Source organism: Xenopus laevis, chromosome 8S, assembly GCF_017654675.1.
Source record: "Xenopus laevis strain J_2021 chromosome 8S, Xenopus_laevis_v10.1, whole genome shotgun sequence".
NCBI classification, from domain to species: Eukaryota; Metazoa; Chordata; class Amphibia; order Anura; family Pipidae; genus Xenopus; species Xenopus laevis.
This window is the reverse complement of record NC_054386.1, coordinates 81,477,330-81,499,942: the sequence shown is the minus strand read 5'-3', so window position 1 is coordinate 81,499,942 and position 22,613 is coordinate 81,477,330. Positions and strand designations below refer to the sequence as shown.

Genomic DNA, 22,613 nt, shown 5'->3' with positions numbered 1-22,613 from the left:
ATGGGGCTAGACATATTGTCAGTTTCCCAGCTGTCCCCAGTCATGTCAATTGTGCTCTGATAAACTTCAAACACTTTTTACTGCTGTACTGCAAGTAGGAGTGATATCACCCACCTCCCTCCCCCCCCAGCAGCCTAACAACAGAACAATGGGAAGGTAATTAGATAGCAGCTCCCTAACACAAGATAACAGCTGCCTGGTAGATATTAGAACAGCACTCAATAGTAAAATCCAGGTCCCACTGTGACACATTCAGTAACATTGAGTAGGAGAAACAGCCTGCCAGAAAGCAGTTCCATCCTAAAATGCTGGCTCTTTCTGAAAGCACATGACCAGGCAAAATGACCTAAGATGGCTGCCTACACACCAATATTACAACTAAAAAAATACACTTGCTGGTTGAGAAATTACATTTTATATTGTGGAGTAAATTATTTGCAGTGTAAACAGTGTAATTTAGAAATAAAAACGACATCATAAAAATCATGACAGAATCCCTTTAAATTGGCCATATCATAGGAACGGATTATGCTCTGAGAAATGGTCAAAACACAATATTATTTCATTTGTTTAACAGTGTTTCCTTTTTTCTTTGTGTAGGTGCTACCAGGGACCTCTTTTATCTTGCCCACTAACCCGCTATCTTCTTATTAAAGCAATTGTTCAGTATAAAAATAAAAAAATAGATAGGCTGTGCAAAATAAAAAATGTTTAAAATATAGTTAATCTGGCTTTTATGTTAGACATCCATTCACTCCAGCCCTTATACATTATATATAACTAACTATATTAGAATAATTTTTTATTTTGCACAGCCTATCGATTTACCCAGTTTTTATTTTTACACTGAACTGTTCCTTTAAAAAAATAATGCAAACAAAAATCTGGCCCTGGAGTATTATATATAAAAGCACTCTTATACTCCTACCAATGCTGGGTGCATGCACAGTACAATACTCAGCAAAAAAAGCTTTCTGTTGTGCATGTGCTCACCTGCCCGGCACAAAGAATACATGGAAAAGAAAAACATGGCAGTTGCAGTACATTTTCTGAAAAAGAGGAGTGCCTGCCAAGGACAGGAATGAATGACTCAAATCACTGAGGGAAGAGTGACTTTCATGGGTACAAGTTATTCAAAGCCTCAAGGCAAGAAATCAGTCATGGCTGGGAAGCAAATTCTGGTTCAGGAAAAAGGTTAACAGTAAACAATGAAGCTTTTAGACACTACTGCAAAGGTTGTATCACACCGGATGTCTTTCCAGCAGCAACTCCACACTGCAGTTAAATGTGAGATTGTGTTGTGGTTTTTGGATCCTAATGACTGGGACATTTATAGGGGTGGGTCACATTTAAGTTAACTTTTACGCGGTTATTTAATACGGATTTATCTCAATATTTTCAGAAAAAAAACTCAGCAAGGGTTTTTTCATCTTATTTATTAATACACTTTTCAGAAAATTTTGTTTGCGGGGAAAAAAATTTACGAATTTCTGAAAACTTTGGATTAGTGCACAAACCCAGTGCAGAACAAAAAATATTTAGGCCTTCTCCCATTGACTTATATGCAGCCTTGGCAGGACTGAGATGCCCGATTTTCGTATTCTATAATAAATTCCGAAAATTCAAAAAGATTTTTTTTCGGGTTTTTGGCATTTGGAGTTTGGTAAATAACCCCCTTAGTATGTTATAGAATGGATAATACCAAGCAAATTTTCAATTGGTCTTCATTATTTATAGTTCTTGAATTATTTGCCACGTCGTCTCGTCTCACTGTATATTCGTATACTGCTGAGATTACAATAAAGTTTACTTTACTTTATTTGCTTCTTTCCAGCTTTCAATGGTCACTGACCCCCATCTAAAAAAACAAATGCTCTGTAAGGCTACAAATGTATTGTAATTGGTACCTTTTATTACTTAGCTTTCTATTCAGGCCTCTCTTATTCATATTCCAGTCTCTTATTCAAATCAATGCATGGTTGCTAGGGTGATTCGGACCCTAGCATCCAGATTGCTAAAATTTCAAACTGGAGAGCTGCTAAATAAAATAAGCTAAATAACTCAAAAACCACAAATAATAAAAAAAAATGTAGACCAATTGCAAATTTGCTCAGAATATCACTCACTACATCATACTAAAAGTTAACTCAGGGGTGAACAACCCCTTTATGAAAAAAACAATAAATTGCTGGTGTACATGTATGTTTTATTTTAAACTGATGAGGTTCTGCACTGTGTTTTTACAGAGGTCCAACTGTAGGTCTCCTGGTATTCTCAAAGTTATACATTGTATATTCTTCTGTTCGTGATTCATATTGTGCTTCAATAAAAGAAGGTAAACATGTATAACTACAAAGTAGCCTTTTAAAACATTTCCCAAAGCATGCTTAATGTACATAACAGAGCTGATTTAAAGCAACATATCATTTTCACCAGTAGTCCAATGTTACATGGCCCTCGTGTGTTGACATGACATGCCCCTGTAAATTAAATGCCGCAGTAGAAAACTTTGTGCTCACGGTTGTTTGTGCTTTGGAGAGTTTGTTTTCTGCAACCAAGCAGCATGTCTGCTTTTTTTCATGAAATCTTCCTTATAGAAATCCTTTCATTTATGGCAAGTGAGAATGTATGCTGAAAGAATTTATTCCACAAGGCTGAAAAAATGATGCCACAGGGGATGCATATATTTACTAGTCCATATTGTATAAATTTCAGTCAAACACTGGTTGCACATCCTAAACATTCACAGTAATAACTTGTATTCATGCAAGCGGCTCAGTACGTTAAGACTATGGCCCAAATTCACTAAAGTTCGAAGTGACTAACGCTGGCGTAACTTCGCCAATTAACGCTAGCGCAACTTCGCAACCTTACGCTACCCCTGAGCGCAACTTCGGATTTTAGTGAATTTGCGCAGCGCTGGCGAAAATACGCCTGGCGAAGTGTGGCAAAGGCGTCGCTGGCGCATTTTCGCTGCTTAGTGAATCACCCCCTATATTTCTGAAACAGAGGGGCCTGGTTTCACCTGTGCTGCAAGCTCCAAAAACAAACATCTACGGCAGCAGGAGCAGCCGACTCTTTGTACCGAATAAACTCTATGTACAGCATTGTGTATAAATAGCAGCTCGAAAACATACATTCAGCTAAACAGCCTCTTACCACTTAATTATGAATGTCATTGTATTTTTGTTTTATTCAATTATTGGATTGTTCCCAGTAATTCTATTAATGTAACATATTTTAAATGTACCTCACAGAGTTTCCAAGTAGGGGGTATATAAATACAAACATATATACTCGGAAAATTCCAGCTTTCAGTTGCCTTCACAACAATTAAATGGTGACAGTCTGCTGGATGATCAGACATACAGACTCCAGCAAACTCTAGACCGAGACTAACACTGGAACTGATTAAATCATATATATATATATATAATTACATTTCTGTTGTAATCTTTGGTTTACATTGAATGATACATTTAGTGGAGTCACTATTCATTTGGTTTGCTATCCTCACTCCTTGTGTGGGTCGGGCTTTTCCCTAACCACACCCGCCCGAGCTCGACTTCCTGGTTCCTCTTATAGACCCCTGCCGAACCTTTTAACAAATGATGCAGATATTTTTTTTCACTGTTAGATTGCAGCTCCACTGCTTCACCACTCATTCATTCTGATCCTGCATCTTGGCCCCTCCGGTCTATTCTTTTCTAAATGAAAATGTATTCTGGTCCCATTTCATTAAAGAGTCCCAGCATGTTCTGGTTGTGCCAGAATTTCTTTCTTTTACACTCAAACTGTAAAACATTCTGCTCAATTTGTGGGGTTCTAGATCGCCAGTGTACAACATAAACAATATATATCCATAATACAAGAAAGGATATTGAAGGTCCCTGTGGTCCGATTTTCTCTGCCGATCCAGAAAATTGTCTGTTCTCCCTCAGACTCGTAATGAAATTCAAATTGTATTGTGGAGAGGACCAGCGCTCATAAGCAAGATAATTATTATTGTCTAATTCTCTTGCTTATGAGCGCTGGTCCTCCCCACAATACAATTTGAATTTCATATATATCCATAAAACACATACAGTTATAAAAATATTTAAAAAATATATGTTTTAAACCATAAATACATTTTGACTTCTAAGGTGCTCATTTGTCAAGAAGGACACTGCCTTAAAAGAAAATCCACTAAATGATAATGCATATCTTTTTTCTAGAAAGCAACTTGCTGATTTAAGAATGAGTGCACCTTTGAACGCCTTTTGGAACAATGAAGTTCCTATTTCTGTGATCATTTTAGGGAACATCCCTTATTTAAAATTAAGAACCTTTTAAACCAGGGAAATCGTTTCCTCCACAATGTAGAATGTAGAATGTACATAAAACTGGAAGAACAATTATTGGACCCTTCAACACATATATATGAATTCAATCAGTGCCCACTTTTTCTTCTACTTCTCCTTCACTCTCCCACCCATCATCAGAATCTCCTCCTTCTTCCTCACTTCCTCCAGCCCATCTGTCCTCTCCTTGCTCTCTCTCCTCTACAGATTCTTCCACCTGTTCTGCTTCGTTTTCCTCTTTTGCTTTCTCCTGATCTCTGTCAGCCCTTAGACTAACCGTTAACACTAATGTCTGTAGGAGGCCATACAGAGAGGCAAGCTGGAAAAGATACTCTTGAGCCAGCCACAGCACTAAATACATGCCATATGTTGTGGCTAAGAAAATGGCAAGACCATGGATCCAAAGTTTTATGGCTCCACGTATACCAAATATATCCAGGGTCACTTGAAAAACTGGGGAAAAGAGCCAGAGGCATCCTAAAGTGCAGATGTCAAATATATGATAGACTAGATTGATGCAGATCTGTAAATGTTGAGCACTGCTAAAAGAAAATGAAGCTCCACTGTCACTTTCATCCTTCGGGCTTGAAAGAAGAGATCGTAAAGTAGACAGATTGGGCAGAGGTATTACTGGAAACTGCCAATGCTTGGATTTTTCCTGTGGGCTGTAAGTGGTAGGTGGAGTACTCTGAGAAGTATGGAAAAGCTTCGATAGGAAGGTAGGAGTAGACGGCCACTGTAAAGACCGATGGAGAAACATCTGTTAAGGAGAAAAAGAGAGTCAAATAAGTTTTTTTTTTAATAAGAAAACCTCTAGAAAAGAGTCCACAGAAAAATGTAAAGAATGAACAACACATGAAATCTGAAACATTGAGGCAACTAAAAGTTATATGTCCTACATTTTTTAGGAGAAACGTTCTTATGCACTGTTCCTAGCACCCTGCACAACCCTGCTACAGATCCTTTCTACAGCTCCATTCCTGTCTCAGAAGCTGAGGTCAGACTTGGGTGAGCGGGACAAATAAGTAAAGGACTGATTACAACCTATGCAGACTTTGTCCTGTCCTCAATGGGCCTCAGACTGAATCTTCAAATAGCCATGTGCTGCCATGACAAAGCATTAAAAACAAAAGCAAGCACAATAGGATACACATCTAGCATCTTGGTGGGGCTGTGACACAGGACTACTAACCAGAATGCCATTGTGTGCCCAGAGAATTCCACAAAATGGAACTAAAATTTAAAAATCGGAGTGAAATATCAATGATGAGTTTATTGGCCTGTGTATGGGGCCCACCGAAAGACCTACCTAAAAAATTTCTGTTCTGTTTGGAGAGATATGGTAACACTAGGAACGCAGAGAGTGATTGTTACCAATTGTCCAACAGGAGATGGCAGCCAATAATTCAATTTAGCACAGAAAGGTTACAATATATTTATATATATTTATATGTACAAATTAAAACATTGGGTTACTTTATATAAAAAAAAGTACAACACTGAGCTTTAAAGAACTAAAAATGCTCATTAATAATTTCTGCTTAATCTGCCTTTCTTTAAGAGATTTTAACATACCCAAATTTGTTTCTTAAATCCTTATGTCTCAATTGTACCCTAACCTTCAGTTTGTAAACTTTGCCCTCTATTCCTATTGTACTCTGTAAACCCTTGTATGTTATTCACTATTTGTTCCCTGTTTGTTAATGTAAAGCACTGCGTAACTTGTTGGCTCTATATAAATAAATCATGATGATATTATAGCAGATGATATATTTTATATATTTTTATATATTTTAGATGATGATATTACTCATGTGTGTTGCCCTGGCATAAATAGCAAATAAGACATTAAATGAGAATCATCTTTTTCTTTTCTTTGCTCTTCAAATATCCTGAGGCAGACGCATGCACAGTAGAATGAAATAGCCGGCTTTTTCGTTAAAGTTTGGCTTTTCACTCTACTGCGCATGCGCAGCCGCAAGAAGAAAGAAGAAGACAAAAGACGATCACTCTGTGGTGCTCACTGGAATAACCCCGAGCCGGTGCAGTTTTCTGTTGATAGGAGCACTAGCCCAGGTGTCAAGTAAGTAAATACAATCACGTGGGGTTGTGTAACTTTTGGCACCCCAAGTATAGAACATTTTCCTCCTCCTTTAATAACAATTAAAATATCAGTATTTGAAATAGCGGGGGCAATGAGTATGACAGCTGCAGGGTCACTTTGTGTCCTACACAGCAGTTGTTTGAAGTATATTAATTAGCCATATGCTGGTTGCTGTCTCTCATTCACTATATTTCTCAAACTTAATGGCCAGCCGATTCATTTGCAAACTGCATAAAGTGGAAACACCCTTCTCTGGCTGTTAGATTTCAGATATGTAAGTAAGCTTACATTGTAACTAATCAGGGTCCTCCTTCCTCCTGTTTATAGTGATATCTGTACCCCTGCATGCACTACTATATTACAGACATCTATTCTTACAGCACTGTATGCATAAAGACAAAGAGGGGGCTAAAAATAGCTTAAGAATATGGCACATGCGACTTTTAAACTGATCTTCGTTATTTTTTAAAGTTTTTTAAATTATTTCCCTGTTTCTTCTGACTTATTCCAGCTTTCAAATTAGGGTCACTGACCCCATCTAAAAAACAAATGCTCTCTAAGGCTACAAATGTATTATTATCGGTACTTTTTGTTACTCGTCTTTCTATTCAGGCTTCTCCTATTCGTGTGCAAAAACTAAGAAGCCAATGTCCAATAAGAAGCTAAAATTATTTAAAGTAACAGATGGTCTCACAACAAAACCCAGTCTGAGGGTTATGGATTACCAAACAAAAAAAATGTAAGACTGATGTGAGACTCATCAGAAATGGATGCAGTGGAAATTCAGTTTAAAATAAAAGTTGTTGCTGTGAGCCTATGAGTAAGTGCCCAGTCAGGCACAAAACGCGTTAGGCTGTTTTGTCCTAATAAACCATTTTTAATTTTAAATGTACTTTCTACTGCATCAATTTCAGATGATTGTAACACTTAAATGTCAGACATGTGGTGGCATGGTGCTGCATTACTCCTTTCCCCCAGGCCAGTGCATTTTTTTTTTTCTAAAAAGAGAACTGACCCCTGGAAAAAAAGCTTGTATTTATATTTCACTAGGAGGTGCCTAACATATTGGCACCCACAAGTGAATTGGACTTTACTTGTCCTTTAAAGTGTTTTTTTTTTTTTATTGCAGTGTGTTTGCTTTCTGCAAACTACCATATTCATATCTGGTCAAAAAGCTCCTGCCAAATAAAATAAAACGTCTGACAGCCCAGATTGAGAGAACATTTTAAGTACAATAAAGTAAGGAATCTTCATGATCTGATTATACTCAATAATAGTCTCCTTTACAAGCACAAGTAAAACCCCAAATCCAATTTTAAATGACCTACAATGTATTCGGGCAGTAACCAGAGGCTGCACAGTTTGCCATCAATCATTCCTATGCCTGCCTATAAGTTTTTACACTTACATTTCCAAACAGCTGAGCTGACAAAATGGCAAGCAGAAGACAACCCTAGAAGGCAAACTTCAAATACTTTGCTCTTACTGGGATGGGTCTCTGTTAGCAGCTTTAAACCAGACCAGTCCTATTGGTATTACTATCCTCAGGGAGCTGTATGTTAATTGTGCAAAAAAAAAAAAAAAAAAAAAAGACCCAGATTATCTATGAGCAAAGCTAAAAAACAGCTCTGACTGTATATCTTATAACACTTCAATAAAAGACGTTTCCCCATAATATTCTTTACAGGCGATTCTGCTAAACTTCTTTTCTCACCTTTCCCCTTGTTTTTGTGCTGCTGTTCTCTGTTTTCTAGGAATCTTTTTTTCACAGCAGCTCCCCCCTTCCTCCTTGGGACAGCTTCTTTTCAGCCTCCTTCATTTAATCACATTCACATCATCTCTTTCTACTCAGGAACTTATTTCTTCTTCTGATGCAGTTCCAGACAGGCAGAGTATGTTTCCAAAGGGCCTTTGTCTTCAGCTGCTCTTCCCTGGTCTGTGCCCTTCCACATGCCAGTCTCACAGAACCAACAATATCACCATCTTACTGATTGTTCCTCCACTTTCATTCATTCAGTCCTGTAAATGCCCCTTCCCCTCAGTCCCCTCCTGTCCGTTGTTCATCTCTCTTTGCAATTTCTCTACATGGAAAAAGTACTTTGGAGCAGCACTAGGTGTGGTCTGCCTGATTTTCTGATCTAGCCCTCCCTCCTCCTCCTCCTCCTCTTCCTGGGTCCTCTTGGCTTCATCCCCGGAATTCCAAAGGGTGCAGCTGCTACGGTAAGCCTTATGGGACAACTATGTTGTCAAAACACTGGTTATGTTTGTCCCCATCCCTCCTGGTTAATCAAGTTTTTCAAGCAGCCGGCAACTCATAATAATCTGGGGATGGGAAAACTGCTCTCAGATTCTTTTATGAGATCATGAAAGCATTACAGTGCCTGTAAATAGACTTTTTTATTTTTGTTGTTGTTTTATTCAGTCTTAGGAGCAGCTTTGCTAAAGGGCGAAATGACAAACGCTGGGACAATTCGCTAGCGTTACTGCCCGCAGAGAAAGAGGTGGAAGCTACCGGTCATTCGCACTCTATCGCCTGGCGACAATTCACTCTGTCTAATGGACGTTACTCCGCAAATTCACTAAAATGCGGATTTTTACTGAACGCTACCTCTTTGCTCAGACCAGACGAAGTACAATGGAGTACACAGATCTTCTTCAATCTTCTGTTACTTACATCATATTCTTTAGTGGAAAGCATCGAAGTTCAAAAAACACTGGCCAGCGTCGACAGCGTTCAGTGCCCACAGTGAAACCACGCACTTTTGGGAAATATCATTGTCCGAGTGAATTTACGCCTGGTGAAGTGTTGCGTTGGGTGCGAATTGGTCATTGGCGACTTTTCACAGGTTAGTGAATCTGCCCCTTAGAGTTGAATTTCTATCTTATTTATGTGCAAATCATATCAGAGAAAGGGACAAGAGAAAAGAAAAGAAAATAATGGAAATAATATATAGTGACATTTGTCCAGGGCCACTATTAGAAGTCACAGGGCCTCGTACAACAACATTTTCGGGGCCCCCTGTTTGAGTCTTAAGTCAAAATCTTAAAACTTAAAAACCTAATGCCATAGAAGTCAGAAGGAAGTTTATTACCAACATTCAAGTCCATTTTGTCAAGTTGAGATTAATGCATTGGAGATGTTTATAAATATGAAAGACACAATCTCAGCAAATGTTATTTTTATGGGTGTTTGCTATCTTTGCACAGTGAATAGGGAGGTGTGGTTAAAGGAACAGTAACGTCAAAAAATAAAAGTTATAAATGGGCTTTTTCTTTCTTTTATTACATGTGCATCCACTGGCTTAGTTAATTTTAGTTAGTTTTTGTTGTTTTTCATGGATGATATAGTTTTGATAATAGCATGCCATTGTCTCATATGCAACATATTTTCTTCATCTGCATAACATTTGCTGTCATTCTGATTTCATTTGTTTAATATGAAAATCAAATAAAATATTTTAAACATAAAAAAATAAAAGTGTTTTAAAGTAATGAAAATATAATGCAGTGTTGCCCTGCACTAGTTAAACTGTTGTGTTTGCTTCAGAAACACTACTATTGTTTATATAAATAAGCTGCTGTGTAGCCATGGGGGCAGCCATTCAAAGGAGAAAGGCTCATGTTACACAGCAGATAGCAAATAAGCTCTGTCTGTCTAATGGTGTTATCTGTTATCCATTAGTTAACCTGTGCCATATAGCTGTTTTTCAATTTCCGCCATTGCTCCACAGCAGCTTGTTTATATGAACTATAGTAGTGTTTCTGAAGCAAACACATCAGTTTTACCAGTGCAGGGCAACAGTACATGATATTTTCATTACTTTAAAATACTTAAATTTTTTGGTGTTACTGTTCCTTTAATGGCAGTCTTTTGTTACGGTTACTTTCTTATGTTATGGATCTTTTTTATCAAATACATTACAGGATAATACATATGCAACAACTTGTTAAAATTATTTAAAGGCATGCTGACTTTACCTATTCCCCAACTGTGTTATTTAAGAGGGAGAGGATTGTCTCCCTCTAAAGGAAGCACTTTGGCAGGGTTAGATTGGGGTGTCCAGTAGTGATGTGCGGGCCAGCCCAATACCCGCAGAAACCACGGGACGGTCGGGTTCGGGCCAACCCTGCACCCTTCTTTGCGGATGGTGGGCGGTCTGGGTTGAGTTCTTCCTCCTGCACTCCCTGCCTGCCACCTTCAACTGCCGGCTTCCGGCTTTATAGCTGCGCACCAGCTCGCCCTGCCCCTTTTGAGACATCATCGGCGGCGCTGGTCAATAAAGGGAAGCCGGAAGTTGGTCTTGGCCGGCCACGGGTGTAAGGAGATCTTACCCTGGTGGTATAGTGGGGGGATGGCAGGGACGCCTGCCGCCCCCTCGGCGGGGATGCCCGCCGCGTCCCTCAGTTCCATGTGGTTGCGCCGTCCGAGGGAGCGCGCGCTCCTCTTCCTGGAATTTGTGCGCATTCGCGCTGACATCAGCGCGCAGTGGCGCGAAATTCAAATACTATTTAAAGGGGCCTTGGTGTGTAATTCAGTGCCCGTGATAGGATTGTTATCCTGGTGCTTCGCAGCCTTGTGCTTTTTGTTCCTGAACCTTGATCTTGTTTGCTATTCCGTGTTTGACCCTGCCTGTATACTGACTACTCTGAATTCTGAATATTGACCCAGCCTGAACTTTGACCACTCTTTGCCTGATCCCTTCTGCCTGATTGATTCCCGTATTTGACCCTTGCCTGCCTGACGATTCTGTTATCTGCCTGCCTTGACCCAGCCTGTCTGACGATCCGCTTGCCTTGACCTTTGTACCGTGACCTTCGGCCTAAAGACTCTGCTAAACAGCCGTGCCCCTTCGCCAGCCAGAACATCTCACCTTGCACCCCTCGTTAAGTCCAGGTGGCACTCAAGTAAGCTGAGGGCCCCTCCCGAAGCCCAACGGTGGTCACACTACTGGTGAAGTCGAGCCGAGACCAGGGTGCTTGGCATTTGTTCTGGTATCGGGTGCCGGCCATGACAATGGTTGGATGGAGGGAAGAGGATTGCGGATAGGGTGCGGGACAGGAAAAACCTGACCCGCACATCACTAGTGTCCAGGGCACATCAGGGCATTTATTTTAAGGGTCCTCCTGGTGAAATCAATAGCCCTTGTCCCAGCACAAACACAATAGCATACAGATATAGTACAATACAATTTTCTTTCAGTAAGGAGAAAAAAAATTTAATTTATATTTTGATGGAGTTTTACCAGTGCTTTGTAAAAGGAAAACCTTGCTTTCTCTTCCAGTGACAGTTTGCAGAGTGCTAAACGTTATAGCATGTAATGAAACAAACAGGTGTACAGTATAGGCATTACTTTTGTCTCATAACATTATTTGGCTCAACTGCTATATAAACCCTCCCAAAAAGTATGCTTTTCAGGGTCACAGAGCCCCCATCTCCAATACGTCCAATGCAAATGACAGCTAGAATCTAATCCATAAAGTAGGACAGGACTGTAGCTAATAATGGTTATCAGACAGGTCTGTATAACTGTGACCAAATTCTCTGAATCGAATCCATTACACTAATGTCATCTAGGGTGTTGTCTCTACTGAATTAAGAAAATGCTAATACTGCCCTGAAACCCTCTGTCTGTTGCCCACCCCAACGTTATGCACACACAGGTTCGATTTATTACACACTAAAATCAGCCTGTAGCACGGTGACAGGTAGATTCCATTGAAGTCACTAACAACAGCATATTCCACTACCTGCCTCTAAGTGCCCAGGCACACGGCACATACTTGCTGCTGCTGCTGCAGGTGGGAAGGAAACTTTTAATGTTTTGCTACCCGTGCTAGAGTTTATAAAGTGTGGGGAAAAATACATCTTATGCAAAGGGCCCTAAAAGTTTTATTTTACCAGAGGGGACTGGGGTGGGCTCTTGACTAAAGTCCTTTAACAATTGGGGCAAATGTATATAAATGTGGGCCTGCAGGCTGAATATTTGCTCAGCCCACTCCTGGACAGACTTAATTTGGACTGGGAGCCAGAGATAAATGTGTGGTGTGTGCCCACCCTGCCCCTCCATCTGTACATCCCCAGTCATCTGGAAACCACATAATTTCTGGGACCCCTGCAGTCTCAGAGTCTACTTCTTCTGTTGTTACTCCCCTGCTTTCAGACACTGGCTGACCATAGTACCACATTGCATTTTAAAAGGATAACATGCACATTAAACAGAGCCAAGTAAAAATGATTTGCTCTAAAATATTTTAATTAACCCAATGGACTCTGTTTAAAAAACTGGTTGGACAGTGCTAGGTGCAACAGCTTTCAATGGGTGGGGATACTGAACAGAGTACTGCCTAAGGGTAGGACTACGCGGATGTTTTCGGCACACTCCGAAGCGATGCGGAAATAAGGTAAGAGATAGAAATGTCGTTTGATGTCTCATCGTTGACCCGACGCAACACCACTGTCATGTTGCATCGGATCAACGCTGCGACTTCATACGACAATGCATTCACTTACCTTATTTCCGTTGCATGTGATTTGCCTGTGTTTTGTCGCAGCGCGTCGTATCACGCCGAAAACGTCCGTGTAGTCCTACCCTTAACCGGAGAATCTGTTGCTATGACATATCCAGGCAATCACCTAATCTCTGTGTGCCACAACTACAGCAAATTTTGCTGGGATGGGGTTTTGCCTAATACCCTAGTAGCATGCAACACAATAGAGATTTTGCACCTGTGATTTTAAGTAGTTAAAGAGGCACCACCAAATCACGCTGCACTGCCTGCTACAGGAATAGCCAAAAACCATTTTGAGGAGATACATGGGGTTAACTTTCACTTCTAGTTCAGGTAGTCCTGGTTTGTTATCTAGAGCCTTTGGGCGGGAAGTACTTTCCATTGGCCCAATAATGTGATGACAAGTTCCTGTCCACAGCCATTAAATTAGAGGGAGCTAATGATGCTTTCTCTTTGCATTACTCATGTTACCATGGGTAGACACAGGCTGGGAACTGTAAATGAAACCAACCCTGGACTGCTAATAGGTATATTTTATTGTTGACCTTAAAAATTCTGCTTTATGTTACCACTACCAGTGCCACTGTATTTCTAAATCTATTACAAATGTAAGTTCCTCTTTGCTGCCAGCCCTGTCAAACTATGTCAGGCACTGTATGCTCACAGTACTTGGTGTAGGACTACCAGATCAATTAATTGAATTCTATTAAATTTCAACTAGAAGGGATGTCCGCAAACTGCCAGGGCAATAGCACATGAGGAAATAACAGTTGCCGCTGCTAAATCTCCCTACCGGGGTTAACAGAAATAGTCTGTTTGTTTTTCCGAAGTTTCCTGAAATCGCCTCAATTTCCCCAAAGGAAACTTTTGGAAAAATGGAGCGCTACATATGTTTTCCCACTGGCTATTTAGGTTATTGCCAGTTGGGAAGCTTTTGGAGGATATTGACCCATAGAAGAGATTTATTTGGGTGATTAATCTCATGTGCCATTGCCCTTAAAGTTTTACTGTGTCCCCATTATCCACAACTAGATCTCCTTTCCAGCACTTAATTTAGCACATCTTCTGCTGTGTATAACAGTCTATTACAGGGGTTGTTTACCTTTCAAACACTTCTCTAGTCAGTTGGTTTCAGAGTGTACCCAAGAGACTAATTTCATTGGATGATTGCTAAAATTGAAGATTGAACCTTAATGTTCCAGCTGTGATTAAATAATAACTTGGGTTGAAGGAAGTTGCAGTGGATAGTAAAAGGTTTAGCATTAGAGCTATTTCTTTAATGAAGGGAAGGCACGGTGGAAGATCACAATGGCTGCACAACATGTAATAGTCATATCCTGAGTTAGACCAAACCTTACCATGTACCCATATAATACCTCCCCTACCCAACATATTAAGGTTCCCTACATGCTTAAAGGAGAAACTATACACCCAAAATGAATACTTGAACAACATAGTTTAATTAAGTGGCATATTAAAGAATCTTACCAAACTGGTATATATATATATATATATATATAATTTAAGTAAATATTGCCCTTTTACATCTCTTGCCTTGAAACACCATTTCCTTATGGTTTGTGTGCTGCTTCAAATCATCTAACCAGAAATACTGCAGCTCTAACTGTAACAGGAAGACGTGTGGAAGCAATAGACAGAACTCTGTCTTTTAATTGGCTCATGTGACCTAACATGTAGGGTTTGTTTGTGTGCACTGTGAATCATACGATCCCAGGGAGCAGCCTGAAGGGTTACTTTTCTTGTCTCTTGTTCAATCCTGTGTTATGGCCTGCAACTGTTCTTAGCTTTTGCTGACCCAGACATCTTGTCTTTCTGTTACACTATATTCTTGCACAATATGAGTACGTGCAGTACTTGGCATAAACATGTTTTTCGCAGCTGCATATCCAAGGTTATATTACACGCATGTAACACATCAATATTTTGGAATATTCTTTGTCCTTGAGTTTCATATAAGTTGTTGTAATACTAACGATAAACTGAACTTGTTATGAGTCTCACTGCCTACTAGTGTCTCTCTGTACAAGCTCTCGGATCAGAGGACGTACGGATGCGATGTGAAGGTGACCCTGGGCATCAGTAGCTGGTTACCCCAACACACCCCTTGCCACACCGGCATGTGCACAGTGTCTGTGCGCATGCTAGCGGCGCGTGGTAATGCGTTTGCAAATTTTTTTTATGCTGCGATCTCCGACAAAGACGCTCGCAGCATTAAAAAGCAGATGTGGGTAAGGACCTGACCCAGTCTGACCCTGCAATGGCATATACTACTAAAAAACTATATTAATGGTTTATTTACATGAAGCAGGGTTTTACATATGAGCTGTTTTATGCATTATCTTTTTATTGAGACCTACATTGTTTGGGGGTATAGTTTTCCTTTAAGCAATGCTAAAATGTATTTGGTGCTGCCAATAAAGCTTGTTTAATTGACTGGAGGTGGAACTTGGGCTACTATGCATTGTTCTGCTTGTCAGTCAGTTATGACCACTTCCTGTGGTAAAGGACATGCCTAGTCCTCACTTCAGCCTGGGCATGAGGCAGAGACGATGGCCTCTCACTGTAGCTCTGATATGGATGACATTTTTAAAAGGTAAAACACAATTTAAATCTTTTTTTTTCCTGTGGCACTGTAAATTTAAAGGAAAGGGAGAGAATGTGAGGCTGACATGGTCTTTAAAGCCTATTTTGCTACTGATTTTAAAGTTGTTTTTTTTTTTAAACTTGCATTTCTATTCTTCTCTTTAGTTTGTGCATTCATTTCTTGTACTTTTACTGTTCGTTTGTGCTGGGAAAGGTGTAAAAGTAATTTGAAACAAACTAGTGGTAAAAATTACATTTTTTTAAATTTTTTTTTTACATGAATATAAAACGAGTACTGCATGAATACAGGGTTAAATATTCAGACAAAAGGGAGAGGGATCCCTGTAACCTGATCCTTTACTGAGATCCTGTTTCCAGACAGAGCAAAGAGCAGCAGCTTTTGTGTAATAGCTAGTTTTACTCCCACCTCTCATTCAGAGTTTTGTGCATGTCTTCATGCCTCCCAATATGCTGCTTAAAATTGTGCTCTACACAGATTTCCAGTAATTCCTTTCTCTTATAAATGTATTTAGCATGGCACCGCTGCTTTCAAACTTCCTACTCCATGTTCACTGCTCAGTCAGAAAAGCATGCTTTCACACCCCCTATGCTCCCACATAAGCTCCCTGCAGCAGCATTCCTACCCTAGTCTCTTCACCATACATTCTACCAACCAACTACTTTCTTCCATTCTCTGTTGCCCATCTGTACAATTCTCCCCAAGCCTTCTCCCTGTATGAGGAAGATATATAAATAATGGGGGGGAGGGCTCAGGGAGAATGGAAGAATGTGGTTCGGTGAAGAGTAGAAATGACATGGAAAGAGGTCTGACACTGGGGATGGAGTGCAAGAAAGATGGGGAACTTCACAGAGCTGGAGAGTTTTGCAGTGGGCAGGTGCATTAAGATTTGTGTGCAGTGTTGGTGTAGTACAGCCTTATCAGTTCATTACCTTAAGGTGGCCATAGATGCACAGATAATATTGTATGAAACGAATTTTCGTAAGATAGATATCCTGTGAGTGTATGGTGAGAAAAGAGCCGATATTGGTCGGCTCGTCGGGCTGGACGGAAAATTTTAATCGGGTGCCTTTAACATCATCCATTGTTAGTGCGGAATCGTCAGATACAGGTAGAATTCTATTGTTTCTACCTGTATATCGGACTATTCAGCTCTACATGTGTGTATTGAAACAAACAATCTTTCTTGAAAAGATCTTTTCCAAGAAAGTAATTGTTACGTCTATGGCCACCTCAAGGCTTTGCTATTGCCAATTGAAGCTACGGCTTCTGTCCCCCTTCAGTTTCTCAACATTCCCGCTCAAAGCTGTTCGGGGCTACCTTTTATTTCCCATGGAGCTTTGCACTCCAGATTTGCAAGTTGAGGCATGAGGTGGCTTGTGGAGAGACTGTTGTACCAGTTACCTGGTTATAAATAGGCATAAACCATTGTTTTTGTTTTAAAGGAATTGTTCAGTGTAAAAATAAAAACAAACTACTGTGCAAAATAAAAAATGTTTCTAATAGTTAGTTAGCCAAAAAAGTAATATATAAAGGCTGGAGTGACTGGATGTCTAACATAATAGTCAGAACACTACTTCCTGCTTTTCAGCTCTCTTGGTTTCCACTGATTGTTAACCAGACAGTAACCAATCAGACTTGAGGGTGGGGGCACATGAGTCATATCTGTTGCTTTTGAATCTGAGCTGAATGCTGAGGATCAATTGCAAACTCACTGATCAGATATGTACCATGTGGCCCCCCTTCAATTCACTGACTAACTCAGAGTTGTAAAGCTTTAAAGCAGGAAAGTAGTGTTCTGGCTATTATGTTAGACATCCAGTCACTCCAGCCTTTATACATTACATTTTGGCTAACTATATTACAAAAAATTATTTTGCACAGCCTATCTATTTACCCAGTTTTTATTTTCAAACTGAACTGTTCCTTTAAAAGTTTAAATATATTCCTAGTATTAGCGGAAATGCAACAGGTACACTTTAAGCATTCTGCGAATTCCCTTTTCTCTTTTAGGATCTACGCCAGGATGGAACATCAAAGCTGGGTAAGGGTCATTCTGTCATTTAAACCTATTATTTGGTGGCCTGGACATGATGAGAGAGACTTGCTGATACCTTGTGATTACAAATACCGCAGCGTTCTGACTGGCCCGACTCTCCCATGAGTCTTCTCTGGTGACTGTATTGAAGGCTAAACACTGCTTTTTTTTTTCTTCTCTTCCTGTCCTTAGACAGTCATGAGGGCGAGGCGCATACTCTGCTTAAAAAAGGTAAATAATGGAGCCCACGGTTGTCTTATATACATCAAATAAGATTGCTGTACTAAAATAGGCCTACTTCATTTTCTGCTTGATAATTTGCAATGACCCCTAAGCTCAGTTTTTCAACAGCTGCTCAGAGCCCACTGAGCATGTGAGTGTCACAGACACTTTCCAAGATGGTGACCCCCTGTGACAAGTTTCAAGTCCTGGATCATTGCTGCTATTGACAAGCTGAAACTTTAGGCTGATCACTATATAAAATATGGCATTTTTAGCTATTTTAGGGTTTTGTTCTCCTTTATACCTATTAATTGGTGGCCTAGACATGATGAGAAAGACTTGCTGATATCATGTGATTAAAAATACCGCAGTGTTCTGACTGGCCCAACTCTCCCATGAGTCTTCTCTGGTGACTGTACTGAAGGATAAACACTTTTTTTTTTTTCTCTCTTTTCCTGTCCTTAGTAGGGATGTCGCGGACTGTTCGCCGGCGAACTTGTTTGCGCGAACATAGACCGTTCGCGTCCGCCGAATGTTCGCGAACGTAACGCAACGTTCGCCAATTTGGGTTCGCCTTAGCTGGCGCTTTTTTGCCATTTCTCCCCCAGACCAGCAGATACATGGCAGCCAATCAGGAAGCTCTCCCTCCTGGACCACTCCCCTTCCATATATAAACTGAAGCCCTGCAGCGTTTTTTCATTCTGCCTGTGTGTGCTTGGAAGAGCTAGTGTAGGGAGAGAGCTGTTAGTGATTTGAGGGACAGTTGATAGTAACTTTGCTGGCTAGTAATCTACTTGATACTGCTCTGTATTGTAGGGACAGAACTCTGCAGGGATTTGAGGGACATTTTAGGTTAGGTAGCTTTGCTGGCTAGTAATCTACCTTCTACTGCAGTGCTCTGTATGTAGCTGCTGTGGGCAGCTGTCTGTCCTGCTGCTGATCTCTCATCTGCATCTGTTCTTCAAACCACTGCCACCTAGCTGTGTGAGCTTTTTCACATTCTGTCTAAATATCAATAATACCGTCTCCAGAAACACCACCTGAGTGACGTTTTCCAAGCAGCAATAATATATTCCGTATCCACTGCTGTAGTGTATACGTTGACCTTGCAGGCATTATTTGCCCAGTGTGTTCTTCAAACCACTGCCACCTAGCTGTGTGAGCTTTTTCACATTCTGTCTAAATATCAATAATAATACCGTCTCCAGAAACACCACCTGAGTGACGTAGTGTGATTTCTGCCCTTTACAGCACAAAACGCAGCGCTGTGTCAACAATGGATTTTTTAGAAACATATTTGCCCTTGATCCCCCTCTGGCATGCCACTGTCCAGGTCGTTGCACCCTTTAAACAACTTTAAAATCATTTTTCTGGCCAGAAATGTCTTTTCTAGCTTTTAAAATTCGCCTTCCCATTGAAGTCTATGGGGTTCGCAACGTTCGCGAACCGTTCGCATTTTTGTCCGGACGTTCGCGAACATTTTTTCCGACGTTCGCTACATCCCTAGTCCTTAATCATGAGGCGCATACTCTGCATAAAAAAGGTATATGTATATATCTTGTATATGTCAAATAAGATTGCTATATTAAAATAGTGATCAGAAGTACCAATGGTTCTTTGGTGCAGCAGAAACTTTTTTCCATTCATGTAGGATAAGTCTCATTACCATTATGTAAGAACTTGTTTGATCTTACCCACCATGCAACCGGAAGGTAATATACAGGATTTAGTTTCTTAGGATAGAGCAACAAGCAACACTGCCTGGGGTAGGCTGTAGGTGCAGACAAGTCTGAGGAAAAGCCAAAAGAGAACAAAACCTTCCACTATATGACTGACTTTTAGCACTGCAACGCAGGTCTTCAATATGCAAGGACACTCCATACTTGTCTTTCTATGCAGACATAAACAGTGGAAGTTGGCAGCTGCCATATTAGAATTCCTTGCAAATTCTGACCAGGATCATGGTCACTGGAATCCAAGTACAAATCATCTTCCAGTGGCCAGAAATCACCAGGGAACAAAAAATGTCAAGGGTGGCAGCTACCAAACCACCTGTGTAAAGTAACATGCTTGGGGGATTTTAATAGGCATCTATTGCATCATGGCAGTGCTGGGTTTTATGGATGTGAGACACAGCATGAATTTGAAGGCTGCCACCCCTGTGATGTCTAGCTCTGCACAGGCATCATTTTTGAATGACCCTTGAGTAGACAATACTCCCCAGCTTAAACTGGAAGATGTGTCAATGTAAAACAAATTTTATTATCTACATCCCCACTCTGATGCACCAATATGTTCTATAGTAAACCCTCTTCTGCCTATTTCACTTTACCAAATAACTGTACTGTGTTGGAGGAGTTGGTGCAAGCAGTAACTAAAGATGGATAAACTTTTTTTTTTTTGCTGTTGTACAGGCTTCTTGGAGAAAAGCGAACAATGACCACTGCTGTTGGGTAGCGTAAAATATGGCAGCTGTGCAACTCTGCATATAGAGACGGTACAGGAGAGCCCTGTTTTTTTGTTTTGTTTTGGTTTTTAAAGTGCCACCAGTGTGATTTGAGAGGGAGCTGGGGTCCTATTCAGCTGTCCTGTTTCTCTTACACCAACCAACCCTATGGTAATGCCCAACACACTGCAGCTTTGGGAAGAGGAAAGGACTTGTTTGCAAAAAAAAATGTAGTTACTCATGTGGCTTGCCAAAAAACACTTGTTTAGGACTACTTTTTAAAAAAAAAAAAAATACTTAATTTGACAATGTAGACCTGTCTTTCCTGTGTGAATGATGACATCTTGACTAGTCTCTGAAATATTATGAAGCCTAAAGTAAACGCTCTGACACACTTCAGCCATTAATACTGTATGGAATTACTGATGTGCCAAAAGAATGTAACAAATATATCTTTGTCTGCAGGTAGTAACGCTGGGAGCCTCAAACTATCACCTCTGGTATATGGTAAGCTTAATTATTAAACCTCTGCAGATGCAGCATGAGTGATGAAAGTGTTGGACTAGAGTCTCTGACATAATGTTGATGCTTTAGTAAACGCTCTGACCTGCTGCAAATATCTAGTTGGAATTAAATAACATTCGTTACCAGGTTAATGTAGCGTTACTAATGTAACATAATCATGTTTGTACATCATAAAAAAATATATATAATTTAAGGATATGGTCAAAGTCTAAATTATTGGTGGGGTGTGGAATTTTAGGCAACCCCCAGTGATTGCAATTGCTTACGGATACCTTGGTCTGGTGTACCTTCCAGAAAGCGCCACAGAGCAATCCTCTTAAAAAGTTGTATTTGTACCTTAAGGTAGCAGGAGGAAGAATTTACTTAAACTATATAAATCATAAGTCCATTAGCTATCCTTCTGGGTAATCCTATAAACAGATTTGGGTCAGATCGTTGAGCACATTTTAACCGCAACAGTTAAGGCTGTGCTCAACATCTGGAATAACCCATCTTGTTAAAATTTATGGTGTTAAAAGGAACTACAAATGGCTGCACACTTTATTTTATACAGGCTTTTACAAGGCCCTTACTTTTTTGAGGATAGAGGACCTTTACCGTGGTTGTCTCTGCCAGAGATCCAAAGATGGCTGCTGACAGTACTGTGCAACCATGCAAGTAGAGGCAAGGTATGGAGGAGCCCTGGGTATTTTTTTTTTTTTTTTTTTATGGAGTTGGAGATGGGGCCCTATGTGGATTGTGACACATGCTCATTTAGGTATACTTATATTAAGTGTCTAAGGGCTATTCCACACGGGGAGATAGCGACGCGTTTGCGGTCGCGGCGACAAAGCGCCGCGACAGTCGCCGCGACCGGCGCAGGCGACAGTTTTGTATGGGCGCCTATGTAAAAACGCCTGTGCTAACCACACGAGGCGATGCGCTTTTCAACAGTCGCCTGAAAATGCCTCGCCAGGCTTTTTCAGGCGACTGTTGAAAAGCGCATCGCCTCGTGTGGTTAGCACAGGCGTTTTTACATAGGCGCCCATACAAAACTGTCGCCTGCGCCGGTCGCGGCGACTGTCGCGGCGCTTTGTCGCCGCGACCGCAAACGCGTCGCTATCTCCCCGTGTGGACTAGCCCTAAATGTTATGACTTGCCATAATTTATATACACATTTGGCTGTACTTTGGGACATAGGGAACTTTCAGGTTAAGCCTCCTCTCTTCAGGAGGCTGGACACTGACAGAAACCATATAAATCCTGCACCTCCTCTATATCCCTCCTGATTTATCTCCCACAAGGCAGGTTTTTTCAGTGTTCTCCAGAGCCTTGTACTCTTGAAGCTGTAGACAAGAATTTAATGTCGGCACTGAAACATGAGTAAGACTGGAGCCAAGTCCATTCCAGGATTTGTCTGTGTGGGGGTTCACTTGCTTAGTAGGGAGAGCCTAAAATATGTTCTGATTAATAGAGAACTGAGGAGCTTTCTCCTTTGGTGTCACTTCTGCTGGCAAGCACGGTCTCCTCTGCACCAGAATAAATGCTAAACAGTTGCACACCCAACTAAACTGCCATAGCTGTATGCCAATCCCTTCAGATGTTTTACTTGACTTCTTAACATAAAACTCAGTTGTCCAAGCTTTGCTTAATTAAGTTTGAAATAAAAACAAAACCTTAATTAAGTTTGAAATAAAAACAGAAGCCCATTATATATGCTCAAATATATATTTTTTTCACGTCTAGTTTTATGGACTGTGCTGACTAAAGAGTTTTCTGATTTGAACCCGTTTCTGGCCTGTTAATAACTTTATCTTACAAGT

At 40.5% G+C, this 22,613-nt stretch overlaps 1 protein-coding gene across 2 annotated transcripts; it reads right to left on the bottom strand.

Annotated features, from left to right (window-relative positions):
• Window positions 1–2,189: 2,189 nt before the first annotated feature.
• Window positions 2,190–13,093, bottom strand: LOC108700231 (uncharacterized protein C6orf47 homolog). 2 transcript variants are annotated; one of them, XM_018233251.2, is made up of 2 exons: window positions 12,959–13,093; window positions 2,190–5,103 (listed from the first exon to the last, which is right to left on the bottom strand). In XM_018233251.2, exon 2 carries the CDS (start codon window positions 5,101–5,103, stop codon window positions 4,429–4,431), a length of 675 nt encoding a protein of 224 aa, XP_018088740.1. In that variant the 5' UTR covers window positions 12,959–13,093; the 3' UTR covers window positions 2,190–4,428. The 2 variants fall into 2 exon arrangements, with proteins under 2 accessions (XP_018088740.1, XP_041431187.1); XM_041575253.1 differs by lacking the exon at window positions 12,959–13,093 and adding an exon at window positions 8,162–8,568.
• Window positions 13,094–22,613: the final 9,520 nt, after the last annotated feature.

What these genes read in the sequence shown, in the direction of transcription:
- LOC108700231 (XM_018233251.2), bottom strand. Translation starts at nt 5,103, where the DNA reads ATGTTTCTCCATCGGTCTTTACAGTGGCCGTCTACTCCTACCTTCCTA.